This window comes from Erpetoichthys calabaricus, chromosome 18 (assembly GCF_900747795.2).
Source record: "Erpetoichthys calabaricus chromosome 18, fErpCal1.3, whole genome shotgun sequence".
Classification (NCBI taxonomy): Eukaryota; Metazoa; Chordata; class Cladistia; order Polypteriformes; family Polypteridae; genus Erpetoichthys; species Erpetoichthys calabaricus.
Genome location: NC_041411.2, coordinates 12,108,720 through 12,128,711, shown reverse-complemented (window position 1 = coordinate 12,128,711; position 19,992 = coordinate 12,108,720). Strand labels below are relative to the sequence as shown.

The 19,992-nt window shown below is 39.1% G+C and overlaps 1 protein-coding gene across 1 annotated transcript in view; it reads left to right on the top strand.

Annotated features, from left to right (window-relative positions):
• The window catches only part of dnah10 (dynein axonemal heavy chain 10), a 112,071-nt gene that overhangs the window by 62,453 nt on the left and 29,626 nt on the right, over nt 1-19,992 (top strand). The window contains exons 48-61 of the mRNA XM_051921587.1: nt 1,758-1,946; nt 2,080-2,251; nt 3,340-3,543; nt 3,642-3,722; nt 4,200-4,397; nt 8,111-8,272; nt 8,828-9,002; nt 10,623-10,804; nt 12,131-12,267; nt 12,407-12,624; nt 13,597-13,818; nt 16,002-16,149; nt 16,992-17,271; nt 17,822-18,051. Of these exons, the coding sequence (XP_051777547.1) occupies nt 1,758-1,946; nt 2,080-2,251; nt 3,340-3,543; nt 3,642-3,722; nt 4,200-4,397; nt 8,111-8,272; nt 8,828-9,002; nt 10,623-10,804; nt 12,131-12,267; nt 12,407-12,624; nt 13,597-13,818; nt 16,002-16,149; nt 16,992-17,271; nt 17,822-18,051 (2,598 nt within the window). The remainder of the gene's footprint in view (nt 1-1,757; nt 1,947-2,079; nt 2,252-3,339; nt 3,544-3,641; nt 3,723-4,199; nt 4,398-8,110; nt 8,273-8,827; nt 9,003-10,622; nt 10,805-12,130; nt 12,268-12,406; nt 12,625-13,596; nt 13,819-16,001; nt 16,150-16,991; nt 17,272-17,821; nt 18,052-19,992) is intronic.

The following is a 19,992-nucleotide window of genomic DNA, read 5'->3' as shown; positions in this document are numbered from 1 at the left end:
ACTGTATATTGGCAGCACCTTATCTTGCTTGGGGGTACTTCCTTATAGAATTAAGTTTTTGTAAAACTCTGTTTGTGAACATGATCATCGGGTAAGTGTACGATATATTTTGGGCAGGTTCCAGTCTGCACTATGACTTCTGGGTGAGTTGAGTTGAGCTGCTTACATTTTGCTGGTCTAGAAGGGTTGTGGCTAATGGGAGGAAGCAGAACTTTGTGAGCCTCAGAACTGAGGGTATAAGAGAACAGACAGTAGATGACAGCGCCCCCTCTCTGATTGGGGAGGTATCGTCCGATCCTGAGGAGCTCTGAAGATGTCCTCCCTTGTATACTTGTGTGTGACATGGCCAATCAAAATAGTCATTGCTGCCCAGCCAATCATAAAACACAGCTTCTTATTTGCCTCTGGAATATACTTCATTTACTCAATGGCTAAAGAACTTTGAGTTTTGTCCAAAGTATTGCATTGTTTCACGTTATGAAATGTCTCTAAATGTCAGCCTGGCTTGCCATAGTCCAGACGGAGTTTCTTTTGTCTACCTCATGTTGCCAAGTGAAGCTCCTGCCCACCAGGTAACATTACACTGGTAGAGGGAGAATGGAAATAAGCGTTTATCATGGGTCATGGGGTGCGGGTACCTAACCTGGCAGCAGAGCAGGAAGCAACTCTGGCATTTAAGAACGCAGTACTATGATCGTATTTTATTGTTGCACATAGTAAAGATTGTGCCTGCTGTCAAACAGAGACAACCAAACTTGTTCTCTTTACGAAATTAAATTATTTTTGGTTAACTTTACTGTATGTGCCACTTGATATCAGTGGAAGACTTCAAGAAAGGAAACAAATAAACAGGTGGCATAGTGCCAGAGTGGGCAGAGCTGCTTGTTCATGAATCCAGGACCCTGCGTTCAAATCTCTCCCAGTGGTCGTCTGTGTGGAGTTTGCTCTTGGTTTGGGTTTTCCTCTGGATACTTTGGTTTTGTGTTAGTTTAGTATGTGATTCTGAATTGTCCAGGGTGAGTGTCATGGTGAGTGTGTGGGCCTCGTGGTAGACCGGTGCCCTGTCCACAGCTGTTGCCTGCCTTGCCCTCTGTGTTGCTGGGATCGTCACAGCCCCCAGGCGGAGCCTGGTTTGGAATAGAGATGTTTAATAGTGTTATTTTATGTTATCCTGCAGTTTCAAAAGTGATTTTTCAGTGATGTGCAGTGCATGTCTAGGAAAATTAAAATATAAATGAAACAGAACGCTTTTTCTCTCGTTGTGGTTCACACTACATCTGCTGATGGTGCAAGAACTAATAGGTTTTAGTGGAAATGCAAGATAATGCAGACCTGTGTTGGAGAATCTTTGTTCGAAACGTAGTCCTCTGCCCCGTGCAAGTTTGGAACAGTGAATTCACTTACCACACCAGGCTTTGGGGTTTGAGAGGAAATCTGGAGAACCCGTATAGAAAACCACACAACAGCAGATCCGTGAGACAGCAGCGTGATCCACTGGGTCTGGGCATTTTTAATGAAATGTATGGATATCTGAAAATAAAATGATTAAAACACATTTTGAGGGGACTCTAAGGCTATGGCTGCACATTACATTTAAATAAAAAACTCAATGGCAACAAGGGCGTCAAGGTTCTCTTGGAAGGTTCTTAGTGGCTGTCTGCTGAATGTGCTTCTGGCAGTGCTGCTTCCTTTCTTCCTTTATCACATTTCATTTCTTTTTAAAATTTGAATTCACTTTAGAAAATGTCTCATTTCAGGAAATTTTGGAGGAGTATAATGAAACAAAATCACGCATGAACCTGGTTTTGTTTGACGACGCCCTGGAGCACTTGACCCGGGTTCACAGGATTATCAGGATGAATCGAGGACATGCTCTGCTCATAGGTGTCGGTGGATCAGGGAAGCAATCGTTAACTAAACTTGCAGCCTTTGCAGCAGGATGTGAGGCAAGTTTTATGAATGTGTTGATTTATTTTCCGCATTTCATAATGTAAAGCCCCTTAATATTAGCTTTATTATAAGCAGGTTTGCAGTGTGCGTTCTAATTATGTTTGTTTGCATCCTTGTTTTTGGAATCAGGTGTTTGAAATCACTCTGAGTCGTGGATATGGGGAAAGCAACTTCCGTGAAGATCTCAAAACACTCTACCTAAAACTTGGAATTGAGAACAAGAAAGTGGTATTCATGTTTACTGATGCGCACGTGTCAGAAGAAGGCTTCCTGGAGCTGATTAATAACATGCTAACATCAGGTACCAACCACTGCTTAGAACTTTGTGTGATCCCACTAGTAAAGTGTTGCTTTACATTTGACAGATCCAGTTTGAATTCATCCTTCACACAAATGTTTACAAATTTTGATGTGCTTAATTTAGATTTATTAACCTAATTGATCTGCCATTTGTTGTCTTAAAGTGATCGCTGCATCCACGTATGAAGTAAGGATTATCTTGTTTATTTTGGACTTCTTATTAGTCTAATGGGGTGGAGTGGTGGCCATGAGGGTAGGGATCTGCACTGGCACTTGGAAGGCTGCCGGTCCGCCAAAAGTGACTCTGCTCTGTTGGGCCCTTAACCTGCAATTGCTCCGTCCTGGGTATGACGTTAATCTGCACCCAGCCCTGCATGTAGGCCCTCCAAACCTGAGGGTTGGTGGCAGAATTGGCACTCTGGCCACCATTAAAAACCTCATGTTGGTTCCTTTCCATCTGAACTCGTGTGGTGCTGAGGTGTCACCCGTTGCATGGCTGCACTCGGGTCCTAATCTGACATCGTCATGTGGTGGGTGCAGCAAGGCACTGTATCAGCGTTGGCTCCTAACCTCCTCCTGTTAACCTAAATGTTTGTTAATGTGATCAGTTGATAGCCTGGGGTAGTCACCCACTGTGTGGAATTTGCAGATTTTAAAATTTTTTTAAACTTATGGATCTTTTAGATTCTAAGTTTATTTACCAAAGGAGAGTGAGTATAAATAACGCAGTCTACTTGTTGGCTGGACGATGGGTTCCCTTTAACTATTTTCAGGTAACCTGGTCTTACTGCAGAACTTTGACTATTTCACTGCCCCTATGCAATTATTTAAACAGCAACAGGGTGTCTACAGTACACCACATAAACTTGTGTCGAAGTGACAAGACTTTGGGCGATTGTTGTGTGTTTCTTCAAACTTAATTCTGGAACCGTTGTTTTAATAATCCATCCATCCATTTTCCATCCCAGGGTCATGAGAATGTTTATTTTTAATAGCGCCTTTGCCATGCTCGTGCTCATTCTATTAGAATCCCATGCCCCTAATAAACACGATCTTCAGTACATTGCATAACCCGCTATTTTCTTTTAGGCATGGTCCCAGCTCTTTTTCCAGATGATGAAAAAGAATCCATTCTTGGACAAATTCGTGATGAAGCAGCAAAACTTGGGTTTGGACCTGCCAAAGAAAGTGTCTGGCAGTATTTTGTTAACAAGAGTGCTAACAATCTTCACATCGTCTTGGGAATGTCTCCTGTAGGAGAGACCCTCAGAACGCGGTGCAGGAATTTTCCAGGTACAAAACTTTTTGCATGGTGGTACTTTGTTTTTGTTTTTTTTTTTATATATATGCATATTTTATTTGTAAATGCTTATTTTTTATTTCTGTCTAAGGACTGGTGAATAACACTGGAATTGACTGGTTCCTGCCTTGGCCTCCACAAGCTTTGCAAGCAGTTGCCCAATCTTTCCTTGGTAAAATGGATATTCTCTCAGTATTTACTGGATAGCCTGTTTTAATGTGTAATATTTATAATGATCTGTACAGTTTTGAAATCAATCACAAGCTACGTAAAGGTGAACGATTCCAGATGATTTTTACATTTTACATTGTGGTGGATGTTTAGATAAATCCACATTGCAAAAATAACTGATTCACGTAGTCTCATTTTAGTACTGGTCTGTATTGTCATCTCTCTCTTTACTTGGTGTGTTTATCTGACCCCTCGATTGTCCGTCCTCAGAACCTCTCGTATCTTAAGGGTTCCGTTTGTGTGGTGTGGTTGGTAAAGCAGACTCTGTAGACATGCCACACAAGTAGTATTTTTACTTTTTTAACTTCACTTTGTCTTGCTTGATTTTATAACTTATGTACATTTCTTTAAAATTCATTTTTGAAGGATATAGTAAACAGTGTGTGTGTGTTTTTAATTATTGAAATCCTCTTGACAGGGGAGAATCCAATGATACCATCTCAACACACTGAAGCGGTGACTGGTCACGTCTGCATGATCCACGAGTCAGTTGGAGAATTTAGCAAAATATTTCACCAGAAACTGAGACGCAGCAACTATGTGACACCAAAAAATTACTTAGATTTTATTAGTACATATTGCAAGCTGCTGGAGGAAAAAGACAATTTCATCTTGGGTATGAACTTTTATCTACATACTGTATGTTTAGTTTGCCGGACTGTCTGAACTGAATTTTATTTTGATCTTGTCATTGATTTTTTTTTATATTACATTTGAAACGGAGACACCAACAGCTACTGAAGTATAATTCCAGTCTCTTTTACTGTTCCCACCAAACCAAGGAGGATAAACAGTTTAAGGATTATTTCACAAGTGCAGCTCTAATTCACATGTCCTGATATTCAGAAAGATACAGCACTCCTGACACACTGCACAGTTATAACAGTCGTCTTCTTCATCTTCTTCTTTTCACTGCTCCCATTAGGGGTCACCACAGCGGATCATCTTCTTCCATATCTTTCTGTCACCCCCATCACCTGCATGTCCTCTCTCACCACATCCATAAACCTTCCTCTTTTCCTCTTCCCTGGCAGCTCTATCCTTAGCGTCCTTCTCCCAATATACCCCTCATCTCTCCTCTGCACATGTCCAAACCAACGCAATCTCATCTCTCTGACTTTGTCTCCCAACCGTCCAACTTGAGTTGATCCTCTAATGTCCTCATTTCTAATCGTGCCCATCCTCGTCACACTCAATGCGAATCTTAGCATCTTTAACTCTGCCACCTCCAGCTCTGTCTCCTGCTTTCTGGTCAGTGCCACCGTCTCCAGCCCATATAACATAGCTGGTTTATAACAGACTTCTGATAGGATTACATTTTAAAAAATAAAGTCTAGAGGAACCAATGCTGTAGAAACATCTTGTCTTTATCTTTTATATTTATATAAAATATATATATATTATATATATATATATATGTATTTCATTTTTAGAAAATCTCATTTTTTATTGAATGAAACTTTATAATTAGGAGATACTTGGGTTCCTCAAACTTCTTAACTTGACCGGTGGTCCTGCACATGTTTTTAAAGGTGTGAGATTCCTCTTCCACTTTCATCCCATTGCTTGTTCCTCCTCACCTAGTCATTCTGTGCTTCACCTTCCACTCTGTTGATGTGCACAATGCACTTCAGTTTATTTTTTCTCGTCATATATCTTAATAATCTTCTCAGTAATGTTTATTCTCATCTTAATTGTTTGCCTAATGTTCTCATTGGCTCTGTCACATACATTATGAAAGTCATTCCTGTCATGCATGGGCTTTTTTCTTTCAACTCTAGAGACGTAACATCAGTCAGGAATAAAGTAACCCATCTCAGAGTACCAGGTCTGTATTAAGGACGTTCATGAAAGAAAACATCACATCAGATCTTTTGTTATTTGCACTGTTCCTTTTGTTAATAGTCAGGCTGCTACTATTGTTACGTATAACATAACTATCCTTATGAGAAGGATTTAGGAGTCATAGTGGACTCTATGCTATCGACTTCCCAACAGTGTTCAGAAGCCATTAAGAAGGCTAACAGAGTGTCAGGTTATATAGCGCCTTGATGTGTGGAGTACAAGTCACAGGAGGTGACGCTCAACCTTTATAACACACTGGTGAGGCCTCATCTGGAGTCCTGGGTGCAGTTTGGGTCTCCAGGCTACAAAAAGGACATAACCGCACTAGAGAAGGTCCAGAGAAGAGCGACTAGGCTGATTCCAGGGCTACAGGGGTTGAATTATGAGGAACGATTAAAAGAGCTGAGCTTATAGAGTTTAAGTTAAGAAGATTAAGAGGAGACATGATTGCAGTGTTTAAAATTATGAAGGGAATCAGTCCAGTGAATCGAGACTGTTATTTTAAAATGAGTTCATCAAGAACACGGGGACACAGTAGGAAACTTCCATCCATCATCCAACCCACTATATCCTAACTACAGGGTCACAGGGGCTCTGCTGGAGCCAGTCCCAGCCAACACAGGGCGCAAGGCAGGAAACAAACCCCGAGCAGGATGCCAACCCACTGCAGGGCACACACACACACACACACACACAGCCACACACCAAGGACAATTTAGAATCGCCAATGCACCTAACCTGCAGGGAGGACCTGGGAAGTGAACCTCAGGTCTCCTAACTGCGAGGCAGCAGCGCTACCCACTGCACCAGTTGGAAACTTGTTGAGGGTAAATTTTGCACAAACATTAGGAAGTTTTTCTTTACACAAAGAACGATAGACACTTCGAATAAGCTACCAAGTAGTGTGGTAGACAGTAAGACGATGGGGACCTTCAAAACTCCACTTGATGTTAGTTTAGAAGGAATAATTGGACAGGACTGGCGAGCTTTGTTGGGCTGAACGGCCTGTTCTCGTCTAGAGAGTTTTAACGTTCTAATAATTAATGTGAATGTGTTGTATGCGTCTATTTTGGAAATGAGCACTCTCAAGATAAAATGAAAGTGTGATTAGGACAGGAGGTAGGCGGATTGGGAGTGATTAGATGATGTCTGTGGAAGAGCAGTACGAAAATCTTGTCTTAAAAAGCATCATCAGATCATCAATAAAAACTTGGAGTGGAGTTATCATCTTGCATTGAAGAATAAAACTGCATGAATGTTTGATGATAAAGAGCAAACCAGAAAGAATTACAACACGTGATATGTGAGTGTCCTTTAATTTTATAGTATATTTTCTCCTTGCTTTGTGTAATTGTTAAGAGATTTTTAAATTTTCCATTCAGGGAGGACAAGACTTCCCAGACGACTTCTACATTTAAATCTTTTTTTGCATACCACACTGTATTTCCATCTTCATTTAGATCATTTTTCTTTCTCTACCTGTAACTTAAGATTGCATATACAGAAAGCACTCTGACAAGTTCACAATTTCATTTCAAAGGTTTTGTACTTTTTAGACAACCCTGAACATTACTTCGCCATATTCTGAGTGTCATTGAATGTCTCTGTGCCTCTGTGTGTCAAGACATTAGCTTGTTGATATTCTGTTTCAAAAGCAAATCTGTCAATCGTAGTGAACCTTAACACTGAACCTTAACACAATGGAGCATTTTAAGTTTTACAAAAAGTAAATAATACGTGTGTGTGTGTGTGTGTGTGTGTGTGTACATAATATGGAAAGTATAAACAAGTGTGTGTGTGCCAGACTGTGAGTCTGTGAACAGGACAACTCTGAAATGGCACCTGGCACCGTCCAAGTGCTTTAAATTCATTACAAATACTAATTCTGTTATTGTGTCCCAACTACAGAACAATTGGGGAAGGACAATATGAAACTTTTCAACAAGATATGATCCTTCCATATTACAGTATTCCACATAATAAAATATTGGCCTACAGTGTTTTACTGCTAATATCACTGCTTTATGTAGAGGAGGTTTTGGTAGCACTTTAGTTTAGATTCTATTACTGACTTCCTCTTATTTAGCGAGACCCTAACAAAGGCTTCTTGTCGTCTGAATTATGGTTATAAGACATCAGTAGACCGGTTATTCAGCTCTGTGCAGAGTGGCATGATGGTAAATGACTTGTTAATGTGAAGGATTCTCAGGTCTTACACTAAATCTGTGATATCAAGAGAGATGAGTCTCAGCTAAGCCACCTCAGACCACACTGAAGTGAAGTTTGCCTAGCAGGTCACATTGCAGACATAAATAAACACTTTATAAGTGTCATGAAGACCTAAAGAAGTGTTTGTTAAGCTCTTATTACATATTAGTAAATGAGTAATAGATGCATTTGTTTGCAGTAGCTACACTAAAGTGTTACCAAAGTTTTTGGATGAATGTTAATATGAATATTTCAAAATCTCCTGTTTCTTTGAAGCACAATGCAAACGTCTGGAAGGAGGCCTGGATAAACTGAAGGAGGCGAGTGTGCAGTTGGAGGAGCTCAATTTGAAGCTGGCTGAACAGAAAGTCGTTTTAGCTGAACAGACCGTAGCTTGTGATGCTCTGCTGGAGACCATAAGTGTTAGCACAGCCATCGGTAAGTGCTTGACTTCTTCATTCCGGTGCTGTGCCTCATGGGCAGACATTCCATTTGTTAGTTACCTCAAATGTCTTTCAGCTCACCTGTTTTATTATTCAGACTGGTTTCATGTGTTGTTCGGTCACCATATCTTGGAGTTAAATAAAGTCATTTTGCAGCGTTTCTAAATAGCTATCACCATTAACAACACGCCCTACGACTCGATTTTTTCCCAAAGCACACCACACATTAACTTTGGGAGAATCTCTTTCAAGTTCAACAGAGTCGTGTAGATTTTCATTTCCCCAAATATGGCAAAAATAAAACTTCTAAAGACAAAAAAAAAAACTAGATACATCAAGATTTCTAATCCTTTTTACGAATTCTTTCCATCACATATACTTACAAAGTTATAACTATTTTAAATTGCACACGGGCTTTATGGACACCCTGTAATAAACAATGTGGTAACGAAGGTTTCTTTTTGTTTTGAAGAACCCGTGTGTAAAATATGATATAATAAACAGAATAATGTCAGTCAGGTACCTAACGTCTCCATGCGTTTGTTTGCAGCCAAGGAGAAGGAGAAACTAGCTGTGGAGAAAGCAGCAGAAATCGAGGAGCAGAACAAAGTGATAGCGGTGGAGCGAGAAGATGCCGAGAGCTCTCTGGCTGAAGCTATACCTGCGCTGGAGGGGGCTAGAGTGGCCCTGCAAGACCTGGACAAATCTGATGTCACTGAGATCAGGTAAGGCGTCTCGATGAAATGTTAATAAAGCACCAACGTCGCTGCTCTTTGAATCGATTTCATTTAAATTAGCCGTACGTGTAACAGCTTCATTTGCTTTATCTGCCTGAATGATTTTTTCTTTTCTTGTTTTAATGGATTTCATACTTTTTTTGTACAAAGTTGTATAGTTAAAAGCTGTCTGCAAGTGCACTCTCCACTACACACCACACTTATGGAGCAAAAGAAGTATGCTGGAGCGCTCGTGCACAAAAAAGAAAAAATAGAAATTGTTGGACCGAGTGTTTCTAAAATCCCTCTAACTCGAAGATTTCATACGTAATATGGAAAAAGTTCTTGATACAGAAAAGCAAGGAAAACCGATTCCCATTGAAGACAGAGTCAGTCAGTCAGTCAGTCAGTCAGTACTTGATAAACTGTAGTGCTGCAGAGATGTATCGTATTTCATCCGTCCACACTACTGGTGTAAACATTTAAGAATCTGTTAGTCGTGGGCACCACACATCGGTGTGTCCTGCAAGTGATGAGCGCCCCAGTCACGATGGGCTCCGTTTCGTCCAGCCTACGGTTTAGAAGGGATGGTGTCAAAATGTGCTTCTTTTATCTGTTGGGGGTAGGATTTAAAAATATTTGCCAAGATGACCTCAATGCATTTTCTGTTTTCTGCCACTTACTGAAGGAAAATGTAAGTACAGTGTGATTGTGTGTTGTACGCATGGTTTGGTTTTTAATACGTGTTTTTGAAATACTCCTGTGCAAAAAAGCTGTGTGTCTTACCTGCACTGCTGTGGTTTTTATTTTATATTTTTATGTTGCTGTTCTGTAGTGCATGCAATGATTGATTCGTCAGCAGTACTCGAGTTCAAATAAATTATATTGTAAAAGGGATTTTTAACCAATTCAGCAGTGACCACATGAGCAGCACTAGTGGAAGGACAACAATGTAATGTCCGAGAGACCTTTAAACTTCAAACAGTGGTGTTAAGTGTGAAGCCAGGTGAAGCTTAGAACTTCCATTTATGTCACATCATGTTATTAAGGGAAAAAGAAAGCTGACGTTTGTCTTTTAGAACATTTAGACTGCTGTGCTCGAGGCCGGCGACACCGCGACTCCATGTCGTTACATTAAACAAACAGGAATCATATCTTAGAAAAACAAACCCAGTTTCTTGGGCTTTACAGATGTCGGGAAATCCAAAAACTAAAGCACAATACTAGCACATAAGTACTTTCAGTAATGTTTAAGTATCTGTTTGTTTCTGTGGTATTTGTTTAAACTCGGCCTTATTTTTGTTCTATTTGTCAATTGAGGCTGATGCTTGACAAGTTCATACGTGAACCTTTGGACAGGATGCCTGGGGATTTTTAGTGAACTTCTTAATCAAAAATAAAAAAAAAAGAATTCTAGCAAGGTCTTCTGGCATGCTGAAGGATCAAAAGGCCACATTTATTATTATTATTATTATTCTTTATATACTGGTAATACTAGACGTGACCCAGATCATTTAGTAGGGTGGAAGACGTTATAAATTAAATTGTAAGGACTTCATGGACTAGCGTATCCATGTTTCCCTCAGTGATTCATTTAATAGCCAAGTTTTGGTTCTCTGCTTCTAACAGGTCTTTTGCAAAACCACCCAAACAAGTTCAAGTGGTATGCGAGTGCGTTCTTGTCATGAGGGGATATAAAGACATCTCTTGGAAGTCTGCTAAAGGGATGATGTCTGAGGCAAATTTCCTGCGAACTCTGATGGAGATGGACTGTGATGCAATCTCCATAAATCAAGTAAAAACTGTAAAAGGTATTTTGCATTGTGAGCATTTTTCTAACTTTAGAAACTATTTTTAATATTTTTGTTTAATTTGTGTTCATAATTTAGATTTTTACATATGCCAATTGACAAAGTGACATTTATTGTATGTGGTGGTTCGTCTGTTAGAGCGTAAGGGTTCCATTAGCATGCTTTTTCTGTGCTGTCTTACCAACCTCTAGTTGATATAATTTGCAGTTTGCTGTGCTGTTCTTATGTACTGAAGAAAGTAGCAACTTTTTTTAGTAGTAGGAAAAAGTATTACCGTATTTACTCGCGTATAAGTCGGGTCTTGAAACCCTAAATATTGATCATAAAATCAGACCCCGAGTTATATGCCCACTCAAAAATGCGACACTTAAATATTCTTTTTTTACATCGTCTTACCTCCTCCAGTCTCGCACCAGTTTCTCAGACGCATCGAAATTTGTTGCAGCAGCACTGTTACCAATTTCTTTCGCCACTTCAACGACTTTTAATTTAAAACCAGCTTCATATTTTCTTCTGATCGAACGCTCCATCGTAGATAAGGATTGCTTTTACGATAAAAGTATATGAGGGTGTGAGATACAAAAAACACAAATCAGTGTAAACGTCAGTTCAGAATAGTTTGGGTATTACTGTGTGGTCATGTAGGCACAATACGTAGAAAAAAAAGGCCATGTGCTCCGTGGTGAGTCTCTCAGGTACAGAAGTGTATTACGGCCAATGAGAAGAAATGAAAACAGTATATGTCGAGAATAAAGTCGAGGAGAGGAAGTCAGTTCAAGTACCATGGGTCAGAGAACACTTAACACAAAGCATTTAATGTGCTACATTACTTATGACGGGGATTGAGAAAATCTAGTAAATTGATTTTAAAATGATGTTTACAACGTTCTACTTTAATAATAATAAACTACGAGAATAAAGTCAACATGTCGACTTTATTCTCGACGTACACTTTTTTTTTTTCTTCTCCGTGGCCCTAATACTCTTCTGTACTCGGGTGCGCCAATACTCTTGGACCAATACCGTGAGTTTTCCACGTTCAACTTGTACGACCGACATTATAAAATACCAGAAATTATACGGTAAAAATCAAGCCCCGACTTATCAGTGGGAGAACTTAAACACGAGTATATATGGTATTGTAACACTTTAGTTTAGATCCAGAAAAATGTATCTTTTACTCTACAGATGTTTTAAAAGTGTTATGAAGACCAAACAAAGCCATTATTCAGGTCTTGTTACATAAGAGTAAATACGTAACGGCTCCATTTAAAGTGTTACTGTATTATTTTATGGATGAACAATAAACTCATGTTTTTATTACAGGATTTTTGAAGAATCTGAACACATCACTTGAAGAAATGCAAGCAATTAGCAAAGCCGGGTCAGGAATGTTAAAATTTGTAGAGGCAGTGATGGACTATTGTGATGTGGCCAGAGAAGTAAAACCCAAGCGAGAAAAGGTACTTTAACTTTACATGTTTGTAATGCCTTTCACCTTTTTTGTATCTGTTTTGTAGCATCAGAATGAATTTTTACCATAAGAAGTATAGTAAGACTTTCCTTCAGCAGTGTTTGTTTGATACTCTTTTCCTTCTGTAGGTTGCTAGACTGGTAAAGAACTTCAACCAGAGTATGCGTGAACTAGAAAAGATTCAGAATGAGCTTTCTGCTATTCAGAATGAATTAAAAGGGCTTACAGAACAGTATGAGCAAGCCAGCAGAGAGCAACATCAGCTGCAGGAGAAAGCAGAGATCATGGAGAGGAGGCTGATTGCAGCAGATAAACTTATATCAGGCCTGGGCTCTGAAAATGTTAGGTGAGAAAGATGCTTCTACTATAAATTTAAAAGTAATACATTGATTTGCCTTTAATGAATTTATCCATTACTTACCTTGTGTTGTCTGTAGTAGTGGTTGAAAAAAAAATTGAAATGTCATGTTTTTATGGAGAAACAAATGAACAAAATGACTGACTCAATAGTCTTCAATGGGTAGCAGCGCTGAACAAACAGCACACAATATCACGACATCCAGGTCCGAAATCTCCCATTTCTACTAGTGTCACATAATCCACATGTCCAATGTCCAGTTTTAGGCTCACGGCATCACAAACACATAAATGTTGGCTAAAACATTGTAAAGTTAACCAGCTCTGGAAAATTCTGTCATGAATGGCCTCTGTCGCATTCAAATGGGATTGAGTACCTGAATAGAAGACCTGACTGTCTGTTCATTTGTTGGTTGTTGATCCACAGTGTAATATTTGTGGGTTTTTCAATGGCCGTTTGTAAAGATGCACCTTCTGCTTGTTGTAGTAGCTCAGGTACAGTATGCACAAGTCCCACTTGATGATATTAACTCTTATTGTGTTCCTCTGTCAGACCACACTTTGCAATGCTGATACGACGTGAGGTGAAAAGAAGGTCAGGAATACGCTTTTACTGACCAATGAATGTGCAGACTCCCAAGCTGTTCACAAGAGGATTTTCCAGAAGTGGTTTATTATAAAACAAATTTTTGTGACTTTGTGTGCAAATGATATCTGACATATGAATTATGCAACACAAATAAATTGAGAATTTTATTAAGGATGTTTTTTGTTTACTGTTAGTTTAGCATTAGTACCCATTGAAGACCATTGGGTCAAGATCTCTATTGTTGTGAAAATAGAAATTCTTTAATCATGAATTCATAAATTTTCATTTTAAGCTTTAGATCGCTAGATACACATATGAACAAATTTGTTTTGGATTTTTGCTAAATGGGTGCTTCTCTTTCCTTTTGCATAGATGGACCAATGACCTTGAAGAGCTGAAGCAGAGGAGGGTGAGACTGCTTGGGGACTGCTTGATCTGCTCTGCGTTCCTGAGCTACGAGGGCGCCTTTAACTGGGAGTTTCGAAATGAAATGGTGTATCAGGTGTGGCTACAGGACGTCATGGACAGGGAGATACCTGTCAGCAAGCCGTTCCGCATAGAGAACCTTCTCACTGATGATGTAGAGATCAGCAGGTAAGTGTGTCTCTGTTGTTTTTCCCCACAAGCATACCAACCATACCATGATAGACAATATAGTCAGTCAGTCAGTCAGTCATTGTCCAACCCACTATATCCTAACACAGGGTCATTAGGTGCCAGGATGTGGCTTCACCTGATCCCCTGTGCGCTGTGATGGCTGTGCATTTTTAGTGTACTCTTTGTTTAAATGGTAGTTCCCTACTGTGAGCATGAGGTTCCTGACTACACACTTGATATCATCACTGGACATCAAACCTATGTCCCATGTGAAGATCAGGATTCTGTATGTACAGTATTTAATAATAATAATAATTCTTTGCATTTATATTGCGCTTTTCTCACTACTCAAAGCACTCAGCAATTGCAGGTTAAGGTCCCAACAGAGCAGAGTCGCTATTGGCATTTACGGGATTCGAACTGGTAACCTTCCGATTCCCAGTACAGATCCCCAGCCTCAGAGCCACCACTCCACCTGTATTATTATTATTTATAATAATGTCATTTTGATATCTAAATTTAAATGCCATAATTTGTATCAACTACATTTTTATAATTCTGATTTTAGGTTAATAACTCACTTAAGGTCCTTTACTGACCAGGCCTGAATATAATCCAGTTCAAAGGAAATCAACAAAACACACTACTCAGAAACGTTAAATTAAAAATTGCCATTGCTAAAAGAAATATCAGGAGGAGCTGGTACAGTATGGGGGGGGGGGGTAAAAATAACAACAAATACTATTAAAAGCAGATTTAGGAATCATGCTACAGTATAAAAGTACAAATGGGTTAAACATTTTTGGACGGTGAGTTTTCAGGTGTTAGTGTCTACTAATATATCACACCGAGAGACGGGAGCCGCTGAAATGACAGGACAACAGTTGACAAGCTGGAGTGAAGAGTGGATATGAACGTTTGATCTGAAGGTCGAGCCAGACGATTTTTCATCAACAGACTTGCAATTAGATTTGTTTTTATCAATAATAATTTAGCAACGGCATGATGGAGATTATCACTCACAAATCCATTGTACTGACTTTGATTCCCACGGCCAGTCATTCACTCCAGATGTCTGCTGGGTTTTTGTTTTGCTGATGTATTCCAAGTACGTACTGTACATACAGCATGTGCCTTTGTGTCTGTTCGGTCAATTAGTGACTCTGCTGTTCCGTTAGTGTGACTGAGTGGCGCCCCGCTCACGACTCCTTTTCTAACTTGCGCCCACTCTGGCCTGCTTTGGCCCTGAAATGGTTGTACGCTTTTGAAAATGTTTTTTGGTGTATCGCAACTGATGTTTGCTCCACACTTTTCTGAATAAGAGTAGAAAGAATACCACAGACTTCCTCAGCTGGATTTGCTTAATAGGAAGATTAAAGTTTTTCTTGTAAGTGAAATTTTTTTAATGCTCCAGTAAAGGTTTTTGCTATATTTTTATAAGTACGTTTTTGCTATATATTTTTGCTTATTACTGTAATAAATAAAAACCTTCCTGTTTGTTCCGAATGTCTTAACAGTTTTTCTCACTAGGGGGCAGAATTAATCTGCTTTGTTGCCTTGAAAATAAATTAAGAAAAATACACTAAGGGGGAAAAAAATAATAATTTGCTTTTCTCATAACCTTATGGACGACACTTTTACTAGGCAAATGAGTCATCATCATCACATGTACTATTTCTAATTAAAGATTTAAAACACCAGGCTAATATTAGTCAGTAAAAAGAGGTGAAGTCCACTTTTACAGTAGGTCTGTTCACACATTCACAAGGTGGGTGTGTAGCGAGTCTTCATTTTAAATCTTTTGAGTTATTGTCCTTGTGTTAATTTATGAGTGTGAACATCAGTGTGTGCATGAGTGCCACAAATAGTCATCTGGGATAAGCTCCGACATCCACGTCAGCCCTGGGCTCGGGATCAACAAGGTGTACAAAATGGGTTTACAGTAGCCATGTTGGTATGTTAAGTTTAACAATGATGATTTTAGCTGGGCAAACAAAAACAAAAAAACCAAACTGCTATTTGATACGGTGATATGGTGTTACATCTAATGCAGATTATAAATGTTTAATTTGAGGGAAGACGTGCACTATACCAGTCATGATAATTCAAATTCTAAAACGTATATAAAACTCCTAAATACATTTAATATATAAGTTTCAAGTCACCCTGTTGTATTATAGGTGGGGATCAGAAGGACTTCCTCCGGACGAGCTCTCTGTTCAGAATGGGATTCTCACCACGAGAGCCAGCCGTTTCCCTCTTTGTATTGATCCACAACAGCAGGCCTTGAATTGGATCAAGAAAAAAGAAGAAAAGAACAACCTTAAGGTAGTCCAAGACGCCTTCTATCTATTGCTAACATATTTATTTCATAACCCTTACGGTGGGCAGAACTGTTCACAGTCACAGGAGGTAAGATGGGAGTGTTATACAGAGTCTCCATTGTTCTTACCAGCTAAGTTTGGATACTTGGGTTTTGTTGCCCTTTCATTTTTTGTTAATTGTCTGGCGCATGCAGGTTCTTCTAGCTGAGCCTGACTGAAGTATCTGAGGGTCTTCTAGTCCCTGTGGCCCACCCGCTCTGCTGCCAGTGTTTTTTAAAACCACTACGGGGTGGCTGTTGATACTGGTCTTCCCTTCCCATTAGGCCCATTTGCCATTGCCTTTTTAACTGGGCGTTCTCTGCATGCCGGATTGAGAGCCGACTATATGGGAGAACCCCTACGGCTCTGGACAGACAGGAGCTAGTTGTTGTGTTTTGGGCACATATTTAGGATTGCACATCTTGACCCCTCCTTTGGGAGGAGACCCACGGAAGGCCCAGGACAAGCCATAGTGTTTATATTTCTTGGCTAGAATGGAAAATGTGGGAATTAAAATGGGAGCTAAAGACTGAGTTGAACACATCAGGCCTCTCTAGTCCCAGCAAAAGTCTCCTGCCATTATAACACATATTTGAAAACTTGTATCTGACTAAATATTACTATGTTATACTATAGTTGTTAACAGTATTTATATGATATTAATTATAAAGCAATATAAAGAACGCCGTGTGGCTACTGAGAAAGATGGCGTATGCTAATGCTTAAACCAATTGTAATTAATTAAGCACAAATAACATGTAGCTTTTGTTCCTTACCGTTTAATGCTTGTATTATTCTTTGTTTCAGATCTCCTCTTTTAATGATCCAGATTTCCTTAAGCAATTAGAAATGGCTATAAAATACGGATTCCCTTTCCTTTTCCAAGACGTTGATGAATACATTGATCCAGTGATCGATAATGTTCTGGAAAAGAACATTAAAGGTCCCGAGGGGCAGCAGACTATTCTGCTAGGGGACAAGGAAATTGATTATGATCCTAACTTTAAACTGTACCTCAACACCAAACTGGCAAATCCAAAATTTTCTCCATCTGTGTTTGGAAAAGCAATGGTCATTAACTACACAGGTAATAATAATAATTCTCATAATGGCTGTATGTACGAAGAAAAGCACATTCATTGTTTTAGTCTGTGGTTCTCAAATTGTATGGATTTATGTGATGGAGGTAAAATATAATAATAAATGTGCAACGTGTAAAATTATCCTTCTGGAGTGTATCAGGTTTAGCGCCTAAAATGTTTTGCTGGGATATTTTGATATTGCAAATGACTGATGATATAATAAACTTTAAAGATAAGGATTAATTGAATTAAGAGTTCAGTTTGAAATCAGATGAAATATTAAATCTGTATAACATCACAGCTGTGGTGTTTTGTTATTTCATCTTATTTATTATTTTTGCGTTTGTTGTGGTGCAGGCAGAAGGTTCATCAGCCAAAAGTATAAACCGGATAGCTTTAAATTCTGATAGCGTGTGTTGACTCTTCTTCTCATTTTCATAATTTGATGTTAGTATGTTTTTTGAATAATTGAATTAGTTCTTGCTATTCAGATTGTGTTTGTGGGAAGTTGAAGTAAAACTTGAGAGGTATTTCTTTTCATTTTGTTTTCTATAGTTACTCTGAAGGGTCTGGAAGACCAGCTCCTGAGCGTTATTGTAGGATTTGAAAGGAAAGAGCTGGAAGAGCAGAGAGAGAGCCTCATTCAGGAGTCGAGTGAAAACAAGAAGCTGTTGAAGGATCTGGAAGACTCTCTGCTGAGGGAGCTGGCCACGTCCACCGGCAACATGCTGGACAATGTCGAGCTAGTCCACACTTTGGAGGAAACCAAGTCCAAAGCGACAGAGGTCTGTGCCACTGTATATGGAAAATGAAGATTACAATGCGTATAGCCTAAGAAATTGTTTTTCTTACAATAGTGTTATATGCAATATTAGGTAAAATGCAGTGAATAATTTTATTTTTGATTCATTTATTCTTTATATAAATGTAATGAATTATTATTATTATTATTCATATTTTTTGTGCTTTGCAAAGTGCAGAGTAGATGTGTACAGAAAACAATAAACCCCTCGTGTGCGTAAATCACACCGATTCTAGAGTTCCATATGGCAGAGAAGTCTGCTAATCCAAAAAGTGACTCTGACCAGGCGATGTGGACCTGAAGCAGTTGAGCTGTTACTCCTCCTCCTCCTCCTCCTCTCAGAACTGGTGGTTGTTGTATGGCTACTACTGACCACTGTTGTGACCTGTGCCCTTTGCACTGTCGCTCACTTCGGCACGTGCTAATTTATAATGCGCTTGCTCATACAGACCTCGCTCTACATGACGTGATAGAAGACGCAATCTTTAATAACACACATCAAGTAGCATTCTAGAAAGTAGAATGAGTGTTGTATCTGACTGATGTGGAGGTACCAGACATACTTACTTACCAACCCAGTAAATTGCTTGTGTAAATCAATAGGGTTTTCCTTCTTTTATTACTGTATATACTCGCATATAAGTTGGGTCTTGAAACCCGAAAAATCGATCATAAAATCCTGACTTTTATGCCCATTCAAAAATGTGACACTTTTTTATTTTATTTTTTACATCTTCTTGCCTCCTCCAATCTCACATCATTTTCTCAGACACATCAAATTTTGTTGCAGCAGCACAGTTACCAATTTCTTTTGCCACTTCGACTTTTAATTTTAAACCAGCTTCATATTTTATTCTGATCGAACACTCCATCGTAGATAAGGAATGCTCTTATGATAAAGGTGTATGAGGGTGTGAGATACACAAAACACTAATCAGTGCAAACGTCGCTTCGGAGTAGTTCAGGTATTAACGTGTGGTCATGTAGGCTCAATACATAGAAACAAAAGGCCTTGTGCTCCGTGGTTACTCTCTCAGGTTAGCATATCATAATCTCTTGTACCAATAGTGTGAGTTTACCGCATTCGACTTATAAAATACTGGAAATTATACAGTAAAATCAAGTCCCGACTTATCCGTGGGAGAACTTAAACACGAGTATATACGGTAAAATTAAAAATGTAATCTTTCACATTTAACCAATCACATTCCCAATCTGCCCTTATGTGATTCCGATTGGCCCCAAGTGAAATCAGCTGTCCCTGACTGTTTCCTGCTGTAGCGGAGTGAACTCGTCTGTGAGTATATACTGTACTGTACGGTAATATCATTTTTTTGTTGTCCTCACAGGCACTAGAAGCATTTTGCTCAATAGCACCCTCTAGAGACCATAACTGATGTAGTATCTGGTTGATACAGAGATTCCAGTGTACCTGCTTGGAAATATTTTTGCTTATGTCCAAGATAAATATAGACCTTAATTTTATTTTAATGAAAACACAAATAATACAGAACTTGATATTATTTATTTATTTATTAAAACACAGATAAGCTTACCTGATATACTCCTTTACCTGTTTGTTTGCTCCCAGTTACTGAAACCTGTGGAGAAAACTCGTAACAAAAACACCAGTATAAAAGTTTTCCTGGCGATTCCTTTTGTCTTATAATGTGGAAGACTAAAAAGAGACGAAGACTAAAAATGTTATCAAATGTTTTTATTGGTGGTGATTGGAATGACGGAAATAAGCACCAAGTCCGCTGAGCAAGACAACAGTGTAGAAATAAATAAAATAATCATGTAGTGGTGGTGGCGAGGTGTGATGGCTGTCGAAAAAGGGAAAGCCTTGTGACACGTTCTACTGTAGTGCTATGAAGTGACCCCACTAAGAGCAGGTAAGTTAAGTTACTGTTCGTAGGCCAGG